This window comes from Rattus rattus, chromosome 3, assembly GCF_011064425.1.
Source record: "Rattus rattus isolate New Zealand chromosome 3, Rrattus_CSIRO_v1, whole genome shotgun sequence".
Taxonomy (NCBI): Eukaryota; Metazoa; Chordata; class Mammalia; order Rodentia; family Muridae; genus Rattus; species Rattus rattus.
The window spans coordinates 49,906,397-49,919,931 of record NC_046156.1 but is presented as its reverse complement, the minus strand read 5'-3'; the positions used below and the strand labels follow the sequence as shown (position 1 = coordinate 49,919,931).

Genomic DNA, 13,535 nt, shown 5'->3' with positions numbered 1-13,535 from the left:
ATTGTTTTGTTCTCTGTTTCCTCACGATCTCAGTGGTTTTGTTTGTTTGCTCCTGTCAGATACTGGATTTGGTACAATCTTTACCTCTGATGACCGAGGCATTGTCTACTCTAAGTCTCTGGACAGACATCTCTATACCACCACAGGCGGGGAGACCGACTTTACCAACGTGACGTCCCTCCGTGGAGTCTATATAACAAGCACGCTCTCAGAAGGTGAGGCTCCTTCAGCTGAGTGGGCAGAGTTTGAGGTCTCCAGGGGAACCTGATGGTCCTTTCCCTGAATTATGTGCTGGCCTAGTCAACATACCAACCTGTGGCTCCATGGTGTAGAGATTACTCTAGAAGCAGCAGGACAGAGCAAAGCAGTAGTGGGAAGAGAGGAGGCTCCATTTTGGCGAGTGTACAGTAGGAGTCTTCTGTATTTGGAGGGTTGCGCATAGAGGGATGAACCTGAACTTGAATCAGTCTATTTTGTGGAGAGACTATAGTACGAGGCCAGCCAGAGATCCGCCAGTGCCTCCTGTGGGCCTGTCTTTGCAGAGGCTCTGTGTAAGGAGACACGTTACGTCCAAGGACAGCGACCTTAAAGCCTCTCTGTGTCTTTGTTTTGGCATGAAGTAAGGGCTGCTTCTCTTCCGTATGTAACTTGCAATGGCCTATGAAGTCCCAAGTGACACTGGTTCCTCTTCCCCTTCCTGACCTCACCTCTAGCTTTGTCTCCTTCATTTGCTCTGTGGCACTCACACTGTCCCCCTGCCAGTCTTCAAGTGGACCAGGTACACACATTCATCCTTCACAGACCTGCCAGGCTGCTCCATTTCCTCAGATGTCCGCCAGGCCAAGCCCTCCTTCAGGCCTTTGCTACTGTGTTATGTTCTGAACGAGAATTGCCTCTATTGGCCTGTTTTAAATTCAGATCCGCTCCCATCCTCGTACATATTTCCAGTCCACCTTAGACACCCAGAAGGTTTTCCAGAGCCCTTAGTCAGTCGTTGGCTCTGCATCCTGTGTAATTCACAGATGCACTGTCTCTAATGTCTGTTTCATCCCGCTGGAATGCACACTTCATAAGCTTCTGCTGATGGTGGCGTGCGTGCATTCCTGTGTGCCCGGAGGACAGCCTTCAGGAATCGATCTCTCCTCCTGTGGGTCATGAAGCTCAGACTCAGCTCCTCAGGCCTGTGCAGCAGGTGTTTTTCCTAAGGAGTCTCTACCAGTCCCTCAGAAGGTGCTCTGTCTGTGATGCTCCCAGGGCCCTACAGTGGTTTTTACATACTGACCTTTCAATAAATATTTGTTGAATAAAGGAATTTTCCTTCATCTGCCATCCTGGTTGAGGTACCTTGAAACCTCAGAGCATATTCTCTCTGTACTTAAAGCACAGCAGCCTCTGTGACTGAGAATAGACCCTAGGAAGGAGACACCGGGATACACAGAAGGGAGGACTGGGAAGATGGCTCAGCAGGGGAAGTGCTTGCTGCTGATGGTGGTGTGCGTGCTATACACAGACAGTTAAATGAATGCTCAAAATGTTTTTAAAAAGAAGGGACTCCAGAGGGATAATGTGCTGGCTAGATTTATGTCAACTTGACACAAGCCGAAGAGGGAGCCTCAAGTAAGAAAATGCCTACAGTTTATTGGGAGACCCCAGACCGTTGTGGGTGGGGTCATCCCTGGGCTGGTCCTGGGTCCTTAAGGAAGCAGGATGAACAGCCCTGTGGAGCACCCTCCGTGCTGCTTCAGCGTCTGCTCCTACTCCAGGGTCCTGCCCTGTCTGAATTCCCATCCTGACTTCTTTCACTGCTGGACTGCAGTGTGGAGGTGTAAGACAAACCCTGTCCGCACCAACGTGCTTTTGGTCATGCGGTAGATCACAGCAATAGTGACCCTAACTAGGACAGATAGAATCATGGATGCTGGGGGGAAACTAATCAGAGTTATTAATCCAGGCTGGAGGGGTGGCTCAGTGGTTAAGAGCACCAACTGCTCTTCCAGAGGTGCTGAGTTCAATTCCCAGCACCCACATGGTGGCTCATGGCCATCTGCAATGGGATCCGATGCCCTCTTCTGGTGTGTCTGAAGACAGTGACAGTGTACTCACATAGATAAAATAAATAAATAATCCTTTAGAAAGATGTGAGACTCAGGGATTTGAGTGTTAGACTTTGGTTTAAAAAAGAAGTTATTAATCCAGGATTAGACATAACTAATCTGGAGAATCCTTAAAATAAGCTTGGTGTCATGTCTTTGACTAAGTGAAAATTAGGATCCCTGCCTAGATTTTCCTCCAAGGCCTCACACAGTGAAGGAGAATGAACATTAGCTTCTTCATACTTATCAATGCGTTGACTTTCAGTTACTAAAAATTAATTTAGAATTTCCGAGACAATCAGTTTATAAAGAGCATTTTTTATCTGTGTATTCCTGTCCTGGTTGTCCTGGAACTTATTCTGTAGACCAAGCTGGTCTTCAACTCGAGCTCTGCCTGCCTCTGATTAAAGGTGTGCGCCACCACCCCCAGCTGTAAAAGCTTCTCTTGACTGAGCAGTTTCCACCTGTGGCCAGGTATCCCCACTGCTTTTGAGTCTGAATCGCCACATCATGGTAGAAGTGATAGATGTATAGATGAAGCCCATTGCCTCAGATACTGGAAGAGAAAGACCCTGACGTCCCTTCAAGGACACAGCCCATGACGGAACTTCCTCTTATTGGCCTAATCTCAGTCTGGCACCCAAGCTGTGACTACCTGGGCAGTGGCAATGAGGAAGGACTTTGAGATCCAAATTACAGCATAAGAGAGAGCTTTGGGGTTTCTCAGTAGCAACAGTTCCTGGTGGTTGGCTGGGACATCCTGTTCAAGTGGTACACCTTCTTCTGGCCTGTTAGTCACTAGGGCTGAGCTACTGCGTAAGGTGTTAAGATGGGGTTCCAGAGTCAGAGGAGTGGTAAGAAGGGGAGGGCACGAAGGGAAATGTGCTCAACACAGAATATGCATTTATATGAAAACATGGATGGATGGATGGATGGATGGATGGATGGATGGATGGATGGATGGTTGGATGGATGGGTGGATGGGTGGATGAGTGGATGATGGATAGGTGGATGAGTGGATGATGGATGGAGGGATGGAGGGATGGATGATGGATGGAGGGAGGGATGGATGAATGATTGGATGGGTGGATGATGGATGGATGGATGGAGGATGGATGGGTAGATGGATGGATGGGATGGATGGATGGATGATGGATGGGGAGGATGGATGAATGATGGATGGATGGATGATGGATGGATGATGGATGGATGGGATGGGATGGATGATGGATGGATGGATGGGTGGGATGGATGGATGGGATGGATGGATGGATGGATGGATGGGTGGATGATGGATGGATGGAGGATGGGTGGATGAGTGGATGATGGATGGAGGGATGGATGATGGTGGAGGGATGGGATGGATGGGTGGATGATGGATGGAGGGATGGATGATGGATGGAGGGAGGGATGGGTGATGGAAGGAGGGAGGGATGGATGATGGATGGAGGGATGGATGGGTGGATGATGGATGGATGGATGGATGGATGGATGGATGGGTGGATGGATGGATGGTTGGAGTTTCTGAGGAGCGAGTTCCATTGTAGCTGGCTGATTGGAGTAGTAGCCTCCAGTGGGGTGGGCTTACATCACTCTTTCTTCAATGCACTGGGCTTACGTTACTCTTTCCCCATTTAGATAATTCCATTCAGAGCATGATCACTTTTGACCAGGGAGGACGGTGGGAGCATCTGCAGAAGCCGGAGAACAGCAAGTGCGATGCTACCGCAAAGAACAAGAATGAGGTTTGTGGTGCCAACCATCATCTGCGTGTGCAGAAAAGCAGCCTGCCCTGTCCCTGCCAGGGCTGAGCTTTTCCATGATGAAAGCTCATTCTTGGTCAGGGTCCAGAGGCGAAGGTGGAAGGCTTAGAAATGAGAATAATGAATTTACTTAGGATTCGTGAAGTAGAAACTGTACGGAGAAGCCAAGATACTATGGCTTGCCTGTCTTTTTAAAAGAAAAACAAGATGGAGTAACAACATATGTTTTACCAAATTTCTGAGGGGAGACAGAATGGACAGATGTACTTAGTGTTAGCTAAGGATCTACATGGTGGGGGTGAGGCCTTGGAAGTCCTTCAGGGGCCCAAGAGCAGCCTGTATTACAGGTGTGGGTAGGCACAGCCTGGAAGAACTTAGTTCAACAACAGTGAAGCTGGTTGTTCCCACATTCCTCTCAGACCTGTTACACACAGGGCCCCTCTGCTTCTCTAGCCTGGAGTCTTTTTGTGGGGAATCTCACATGGCGTGACACCTTCTCCTCACACTCTCCTTTTGTATCCATACTTAATGATCTGCTTCTATTTTCTCCATCCTTCTGTTCTTCTGCCTTGGGTTTGTGCCACCCCTGCCCAGTTCACCATGCCCAAGGCAGGGGCTATAGTCTCTCCTCTCCTTGGCGCCTTCTGGCTCCCCTGGCTCCCTCAAGACCTTCTCTTGGTTTCGCTTTGCTGGGGTAAAGACTGAGTCTCTCTAGTGAATGCAAGCTTTGTCCTGCCTGGCTCTGTCTACCTCTCCTCCCCGACACACCCTTGCTGTTCTATACACCCTCTGTATCCTCCCCGTGTCCTCACAGAAGCCACGTCTGCGTCCCTAAACCCCGGCTGGTTGCAATCTGCAGTAGTCCTAGCCTACCTTGGCACCCATCCAGTTAGAACCAGTCATCATTCTTAGTCCACTAATAGTTGGCTTAGCCTTCTGCAAAATACAAAAACATAATGTTTACTATTGTGACCACTTGAGATCTATCTGCTTGTGTGAGACAGGATCTCATGTGTGGCTCTGACTGGGCCTGTGTAGACCAGGCTAATCTCGAGGTCATATGTATCTGTATCTGTGAGCTCTGTCTTTTAAGTGTGGACATCACACGCCTGCCTCATCTGAGCTCCTTGAATGGCACTAGTGGTTAGACTGCCTTCACACATTTGCCTACTTTCTGACATGTGCTTTTCCCTCGGCTTCAGTAAGGTATAATTGATAAATTTAAATGGCATATATTCATAATGTATGGTTTGACATTTTCCTGTCTGTATACATTGTAAGATATATGACCATAGTCAAGCTAATTAATGCATACATCAGTTAACTAAGCTATCTCTTTCTTATGTGTGATTCGAGCATTTAGACCTATTCTCTTAGCAGATTTCAAGTATGTCACACAGTTTGCAGGATGCTGTCCATAATGCTTACTAGCTCTTCAGAACTTACTTGTCCAAAACAGAAGCTTCAGAACCTTTTCGCCAATATCGCCCCCCCCGTCTTTTTTTTTTTTTTTTTAAGATTTTACTTATTTATTTTATGTATTTGACTACATTTTAGCTGTCTTCATGCACACCAGAAGAGGGCATCAAATCCCATTACAGATGGTTGTGAGCCACCATGTGGTTGCTGGGAATTAAATTCAGGACCTGTGGAAGAGCAGTCAGTGCTCTTACCCACTGAGCCATCTCTCCAGCTCCCACTCCCCTGTTTTTTAAAGATTTTATTTTCCCCTCCCCGTCTTGCCTCCTGATCCCTGGCAGCTACTGCTGTGCTCTCTGCTTTTATGAGTTTAGTGGGTTTTGTCGATTCCACATTTAAGTGACATCATGTGGCATTTGTTTTTCATGCCTAGTTTATTTTACATAGCAGACAGCCTCCCGGGCTTATCCATGTGGTTGCAAACAGCAGGCCCTCCTTTGTGGAGAATGATTAACATCCCATTGTGCATGCACTGTATTCTCTCTTTATGCATTCGTCTAGCAAAAGAGACATAGATTGGGGGCCAGAGAGATGGCTTAGCAGTTAAGAGCACTGGCTGCTCTCTCAGAGGACCCAGGTTGAATTCCTAGCACCACAACTCCAGCTCCAGGGACCTGACACCCTCACACACACATGCATGCAAGCAAAACACCAAATGCATATAAAATAAAAATAAATTGATCACTAAAAAGAAAAAGCTGCGTGGGTTGGTTCTATACCTCGAGTTGAGCCACAGTGCATGTAGACCGTAGTTATCACCTTGAGGTTCTAATGTCATCTCTTAACTAAATACCACTCAGTAGTCTTGCTAGCACATCTGTCTTCTATTTTAGAGGAGACACCACAGTGTTGTGTGTGGAGATGGCTTCAGTTACCTTTCCCCAACAGCATGCAAGGGTTGCCCTTCCCTGAACTTTAAGCAATGTTTGTTACCGTTTGTATTTTTGGTAACAGCCACCTCTAACAGGTGTGGTGTGGTGGCGCACTGTGGTTTTATGCACTTTTCTCTGACAATTAGTGATGCTAGACACTTCTTCAAGACCGCCTGGCTATTGGCCGTCTTTGAAGAATGACTGCCTTGTTCTTTGCCGTTTTTAAGTAAGGCGTTTGTCTCTTGCCGTGCAGCCCCTTGTGCCATGTGTAGTGTGCAGGCAACTGTCTGTTCTGTACGCCGTCACTTCACCCTCTGCCGTTCCCTGTGCTGCGGAAGCACTGTACGTTGATGTGACTCCATTTGTATGCTTTTGCTTTTTGTTATGTGTTCCCAGGATCATATTCAAAGTTACTGCCTAGACTGTTCACGAAGCCTCTTCCCGTGTTCTCTGCTGGTATTTTAGTTTCTAGTCTTACGTTCACCTCTAACTACTTAGAGTAAATTTTTATAGATCACGTGAAATCAGAATTCAAGTCCTTCTTTTGCATGTAGATTTCCAGTGTCCCCAGCAACTTTATTGAAGTCATACTTTCCCCCATGTGCTCTCCATCCCTTTGTCAAATACTAAGTGGACACCCATGTGTGGGTCTGGTCTAGACTGTCCTGTCCTTTGGCTGCCCTGCCTGTTTTCATGGCAGCACCATGCTGCTTGGATGACTGCAGCTCTCTAGCCCTGCGAAGCTAGGCAGTGTGGCCTGTCCCCGTCCTCCTGTCTTATGAGCTTGCTTTGCTAACTCAGTCTCCAAGGATTCCTTTTTACCACAGAGAACATTGATTTTTATCAAACACCTCTGTCTATGGAGATGATTGTATGGTTTTATTCTGTTTATGTGGTACACAAGCTGATATGCATGTCACAGAAACATCTGCCATTCCAGGGATGCCACCTCCTCGGCCATGGTGAATGACAGCGTGCTGTGAATTCCATTGCCAGTGTTAAGGGTTTTGGCATCTGTACTCAGTGAAACATTAACCTGTCCATTATTTCAACTTCTGGGTTCATATCAAAAAATCATCGAGCTTGGGCATGGCCTCACTTGTCTGTTATCTCAACCTCTAGGGAAAGTTGAGGCAGGAGAACAGCTACCTAACCAGCCAGCCTGGGCAATTTAGTTAGACCTAATATCAAAATAACAATTTAAAAATGAGGATTGGGGATGTGTCTCGATTGTAGAGCACTTGCCTAATCAGTGTAAAGCTTTTGGTTATAGTCCCAGCTGGGGGAAAAAATGAGACCAGAATCTTAATAAAATAATCATGCCAGCCGTCTGTGTGACACTATTTACAGGGGCCACAGAAGTAGAAACAGCTCCATCAATAGCTGAATGGGCTAAAAAAATACATATACACTCCCCATCCCACCAACACCCAAGATGCAATACTATTTGCCTTATATAGGCAGGAAATTCTGACAACTGCTATAATATAGGTCGACCCTGAGAACGTTGTTGTGAGTGAAATGAGCCCATTACAAAAAGATGTATTACTGTGTGCTTCATTTCTGTGAACGAATATCCGAGAAGAACCCCAGAGCAGTCGGTCTACAGAGACAAGGAGTGGACGGTGGTTTCTGAGGCTACAGGAGACAGAAGCAGTCTTGTTGCTTTGAAAGTGGGGGGTTTCAGTTTTGCAAGATGAGAAGTGCTGAAGGCTGAGTAAGTGAGAACATGCCTAAGAGTAGACTTTAAAAGCCAGACTGTACATTTTATTAAGTGAACTCTACTGGGTTGATTTTTGTTGTTATTGTTTGTTTGTTTTTAAATCATCCCGCTGAGGTCTGAGTTAAATTTGCAGTCTTATTGGGAGGCTCTGTGAAGGATTGAGACCGTCAAGCCTTTGGTTTTAATCTGGGCTTTGGTTTCTCTTCACAGTGCAGCCTTCATATCCATGCTTCTTACAGCATCTCCCAGAAGCTAAATGTTCCAATGGCCCCACTCTCCGAGCCCAATGCCGTGGGCATAGTCATCGCTCACGGTAAGGAGCCCTTCCCTCTCACCAAGCACAGAGAGACAGCACTGCCTTTGAGCTTGCGCGTGCTTGTGCGCACACACACACACCACAAGCTCACACCCAAAAGTAGGTGGCTTTGTGTTTCGTTCCAGTTTCCTTTCTGTTGCTGTGATAAACCACTCTGACCGAATGCAACTTGAGGAGGAAAGGATTTATTTCATCTTTTACTTCCAGGTCACGGTTCATCATTGAGGGAAGTCAGGTCAGGGACCAGGGAGGAGCCTGTTCACAGGCTGATCTTAGCTGACTTCCTTATACAACTCAAAACCACCTGCCTAGAGGACTGATGGGCTCACAGTGGGCTGGGCCCGCCCGCATCAATCATTCATCAAGACAGTCTCTCACAAATGCGGGTATAGCCCAGTCTGACCTGTCTGTCCCCCAGACAGTGCTAAGCCGTGTCACACGTATACCTTACGGTGACTAGAACACGATCCTTTGACAGAATTTCCTGTATTACAACAATACTTTGGTTCTTTTAGACTCTCATTGGCCAGAGCAGCAGTTAGGCTTTGATGGCCGTCATTCTGCTACAGCAGGCCCGGTGACAAATCCAGTAAATTCACTCAAGTTCCCTCTTGTCAGTAAGTCCTCTCGGCTTCATTGCTCATGGATGCTAACGGTCAATTACTTTTCAGGTAGTGTGGGAGACGCCATCTCGGTGATGGTCCCAGACGTGTACATCTCAGATGATGGGGGTTACTCCTGGGCAAAGATGCTAGAAGGACCGCATTATTACACCATCCTGGACTCTGGAGGCATCATCGTGGCCATTGAACACAGCAACCGTCCTATCAATGTGATTAAGTATGCATGCTCTCAGCTCCCCCACACATTATCTGCATGAAAGGCAGTGGTGGGAAAGCTCTTGGGCTTACTGCAGGGAGAGCCACCGACCCTGATTTACTTTATTAGATTCTGCAGAACTCTGGCAAAGGCTCTCCTTCACAGGGATTATGTTAGAGCAAGCCAGATTAGACCATACTGCTTTCCCTCCCACTCCTCCTAGCTATATATTTTATCACCTTTTTAAAGACTATTATTCTTGGGCCAGCAAGGTGACTAAGTACATAAAGGTGTTTGCTGCCAAGCCTGACGATCAGAGTTCAATTCTCAGAATGCACATGGTGTCAGTTAAAAACAACCCTTCCACACCCACACCCACTAGTAAATGAAAAATATTGATCTTCTTTCTCTCCACTGTCCAAAATGTAGACATGCGCAAGCACTCTGAGTTAGAAATTACCTAAGTTCACGTGTCATAAAGTAATGTGAGGTATTTCAAGTCTATCTTAAGTTCTTATTAATTGGGAATTAACTTACTAATTTAGAAACTCATTCTTACCTGGGCCACGCCTCTGTCTTCCTTCGAGAGAGGTATTCTCTTCCATGCCTTCTATGAGGGAATCCTTTTTCATACCCTGCTAACTGGAGGTTTTGGAAATTAATTTTCAGACATTAGTCACCCTGTAAATACCTGGCCCCTGGTCTAGGTGGCTTTCCTGATACTCCCAGTACATGCTGGTCCTCTGTCATGATCCCTCTCGAACTCGGGTTTCAGGTTCTCCACAGATGAAGGCCAGTGCTGGCAGAGCTATGTGTTCACTCAGGAGCCCATCTACTTCACCGGGCTGGCTTCCGAGCCGGGAGCCAGGTCCATGAACATCAGCATCTGGGGATTCACAGAGTCTTTCATTACCCGCCAGTGGGTCTCCTACACAATTGATTTCAAAGACATCCTTGAGCGCAACTGTGAGTGTCTCGTTCGGAATTTCCCACCAGAACTCTGTAAACTCCTTTTCCCAAATAAGCCATTCGGAGGAATCTCTTTCAACCAGGATAATCAGATGCATATGCATATGAAAAGGCGACAGCGGCCACTCCACACAAGGAACGGAGAACAATCCTGGGGCTAGCTCTGTCCACAGGAAATACAAGGGGCATCTGTATAATTTAAACTATTCTGTCAGCTATGTTATAAAATAGAAGGTGGTGGAATTACCCATAAATGTCCAAAAACATTACCATTTCAACACGTGAGCGATATGAAAGATTACTGATTGTTCACTTTTTTTCTTCTAAGTCAGCATCCCTAAGCAAGTCTCAGTTCATCCAGCCATGCTTGGTGGGTCTAGGGGTGGGGGCTGCCATATAAGACAGTGTAGCTGTGCCCTGAAGGAGGGATCTTTCGTATCATTTATGAGACATTGTTTTGATTTGTTTTTCTAAAATGATTTTGTGACATGGTGGGGGGTCCCTCTTAGGACTGTGGAAAGGGAGCTTTGGAGGGAGTGTGTGGAAAGACCTTTCTTTGATCCTGTTACTTGGAACACAGAAGGGGGAGGGGTTTTACATGGAGGTTTAGTTTAGATGTGAGCCGTTGCTGAGACTCTAGACCTCTGGGCAGGTGTGAAGGACTTTAGGAAGGAAGCGTCCAGCACATGGTGCTCCCAGGGTGTGACAGCACACCCAGTATAGTGTCTCAGTGAAAGAGATATAAACTAAAAGAAAACTGGGGGAAAGGTGCCTGTGTTCACTGTCAGCATCATACAAGCAAGGGCTTATTGGAGTCATGTTAGAGATGGGCAGCTCCCATGTTCACCCTGCAGCCCCCGTAATGCAGGGCTCTGGGCCTGGACTTCCTTTTTCTATAAGACATTTAAGTATGATTTGTAACCTGAGTGCCCTTGTCTTCTAAATGCAGTAAAGAAGGTGGACAGAGCTGGCTTCTGAGTTCACCCTCAACAGGGAATTCTACATTAGCTCTCAAGCTTAAGATCATTAAAATATTTGTCACACACCTGTTTCCTAGCAGACTGGCTCACTGCTGGTCCTCCAGTCCCAGAAGATAAAAAAAAAAAACCCCAGGCAACCCTCTTTAGGTTCCAACCTAGGAGCATTTTCCTAGGAGCAGATGACAGGGAATGCTAAAGCAGATGCAGATGTCAGCAGTCGGAGAGCCAGGGGGCTCTAGAGAAAAGCTAAAAAGAGGCTGTTTTCCCCTCTGCTTGAAGCCAAGTGTGTGTGGTAACATTGAACCTGGGCTCTTGTTGGTGTCTTATGCTAAGCAAATAGCCAACATATGGGAAATATGGCTGCTGTCTCTGACAGCTCCCGGGATGGAGGGCCAGGCCATCAAGACAGATAGCAGCCTCTTGGTTTGGGAAGACTCTAGTGCTCCCTGTACAGCCTCATTTTAAAACAAAGGTTTCTCCTAATGCCCCCACAGAAGGCTAAATGGAGAGAGTCTTCTTTTGCTATGAGGAAGTGCAACTGCTAGAAGGTTCTAGACTAAAGCGAGTGTGTGTTTGCAACTCCAAACTGAAGCAAGAGATTGAATCAGACAGGCCTTCTCTCCTGCTCCTTCCCAGAACCTGACAGCAGCTGCCTCTCTCTTGTGGGTGGGCTGTGTGCTATGCCGATTCCTGAACATTCTGTCTGTCCTTTAGGTGAAGAGAATGACTATACCACGTGGCTGGCACACTCCACAGACCCCGGAGATTACAAAGATGGCTGCATTTTGGGCTATAAAGAGCAGTTCCTACGGCTACGGAAGTCATCCGTCTGTCAGAATGGTCGAGACTATGTTGTGGCCAAGCAGCCATCCATCTGTCCCTGTTCCCTGGAGGACTTCCTCTGGTATCAGCACACCTCAGATCCCTCTGTCAGCCCCTGTCCCACATGCAGGGGAGGTGAAAAATAGTTGTTTTATCCAACTAAAAAATACTGACATTCCTTGTCCCCAATTAAATAACTCCCACCTGCTGCCCACCAAAGCAAAGCACAGAGAAAGGGGATCAAATGTTGCTAACATTCAACAGATTATTTTATCAAACTAGATAGTCACTGGACTCAGACACTGTCCAACCTAATAGGTAATGACTTGGACATGGTGAGAGGACAGAGATTAAATAAGAAAGAAGGTGGTCTGGCATGCAACTGAAGTGGTACAGGGTTTGATAGCATGCACAAAGCCCTGAGTTCAATTCCCCAGCATCAAGTAAACTATGTGTGTTGGTTCGTGCTAATGATCCCAGCACTTGGGGGTTAGGGGTAGGTCAATAATTGCCTGGAATACATAAGACTCTGTTTCAAAACAATTAAATTTTAAAAAGCAGGAAGGGTTGTGGGGGCAATGTACAAAGTGATAAACTAAAAACAACAGGAAAAGTAGTTCGGGGGCAGGGAGGAAATTGGGCTTTGCAGGCAGCGTTCTGGAAGGCTCTAAGCTTTGGGTCATCTGGTAGGTGGTTTGGTCCTGAGACTAGAGGTGACATCAGTATGTTCATGGTACCTAGGTCTCAGTGAGTTTAGAGGCCACCAGGAGATACTCCCTAAGGTTCAGGACCATCAAGGGGCAAGAGTTAGTTATGAGGTCTGCTGTCAGTTGATATGCAAGAGGCCAGTGTCACTTAAATGAGGAAATTTGGGGCAAAATAAGAACTGCCTCATAGCAGGTGATAACTTGTTGATTGTGACAGATACTGACAGGAAGTAAAAGTAGGCCCCTAAAGCACGTGGACAAAGAGGACAGCTAGTACTCTTGTCCCCTCGTCATATTTCTGAGCTACAGGTGACAGCTCAGTGCAGGTCTGAAGGAAACTGAGGTCCAACCCTGTGTCTCACTTCCACAGGAAGCACAGCACTCAGCTCACCTTTGGCTGCTAGGCAAGCCTGGGGCCGCTCTGAACGGTTGTCCCAATCTTTGTCTCACTTCTGGTGGCCTGTTGTCTCCTAACGTGCTGGGGCCCTGCAGAGCACAGGGTTCTGAGAATGCTTGTGTGAGGCAGATCGGTCTTCGATCCACTCCTCAGAACCTCCCCCTTTAATGCTAAGACAGACAGCAGTGCTTGAAAGCCTCTTCCAGTCACCAGGCTCACACACCAGCAGCGGCAGGTGAGGGGAGAAGCATCCCCGTGGCTTGTGGAGGAGGTGATATCAAACTGAGTATGGATGGATGCTGGCATTTGTGTGCCCAGGCCTGCTACAGCTACATTTTAAAAAAGTATGGGTTGGAGTCCAGGTGGAGGACATTCAAGCTAAATTTCCCTTTTAGATGGTGGAAGAAAGGTACTGTTGTTAAACAGACAGGAGAAAATGTTAGGTTCGATGACCAGTAAGCTTTGTGGGGCCTCAGACATTCACTTCCAAGGTTGCAGAGGGTGTTGAAGTCAAAAATACAGGAAATAAAATGTAACTGAGGAGCAGAGACGTAGTGTAGACTAGTAGTGACGTGCTTGCTTAGTATATGTGAGA

General features: G+C 46.9%; 1 protein-coding gene across 1 annotated transcript in view; it reads left to right on the top strand.

The window, feature by feature from the left end:
- Sort1 (sortilin 1) overlaps positions 1-13,535 on the top strand; it is a 73,433-nt gene that overhangs the window by 52,023 nt on the left and 7,875 nt on the right. The window contains 6 exon segments of the mRNA XM_032897481.1: positions 60-215; positions 3,732-3,838; positions 8,141-8,243; positions 8,918-9,086; positions 9,841-10,031; positions 11,729-11,918. Of these exon segments, the coding sequence (XP_032753372.1) occupies positions 60-215; positions 3,732-3,838; positions 8,141-8,243; positions 8,918-9,086; positions 9,841-10,031; positions 11,729-11,918 (916 nt within the window).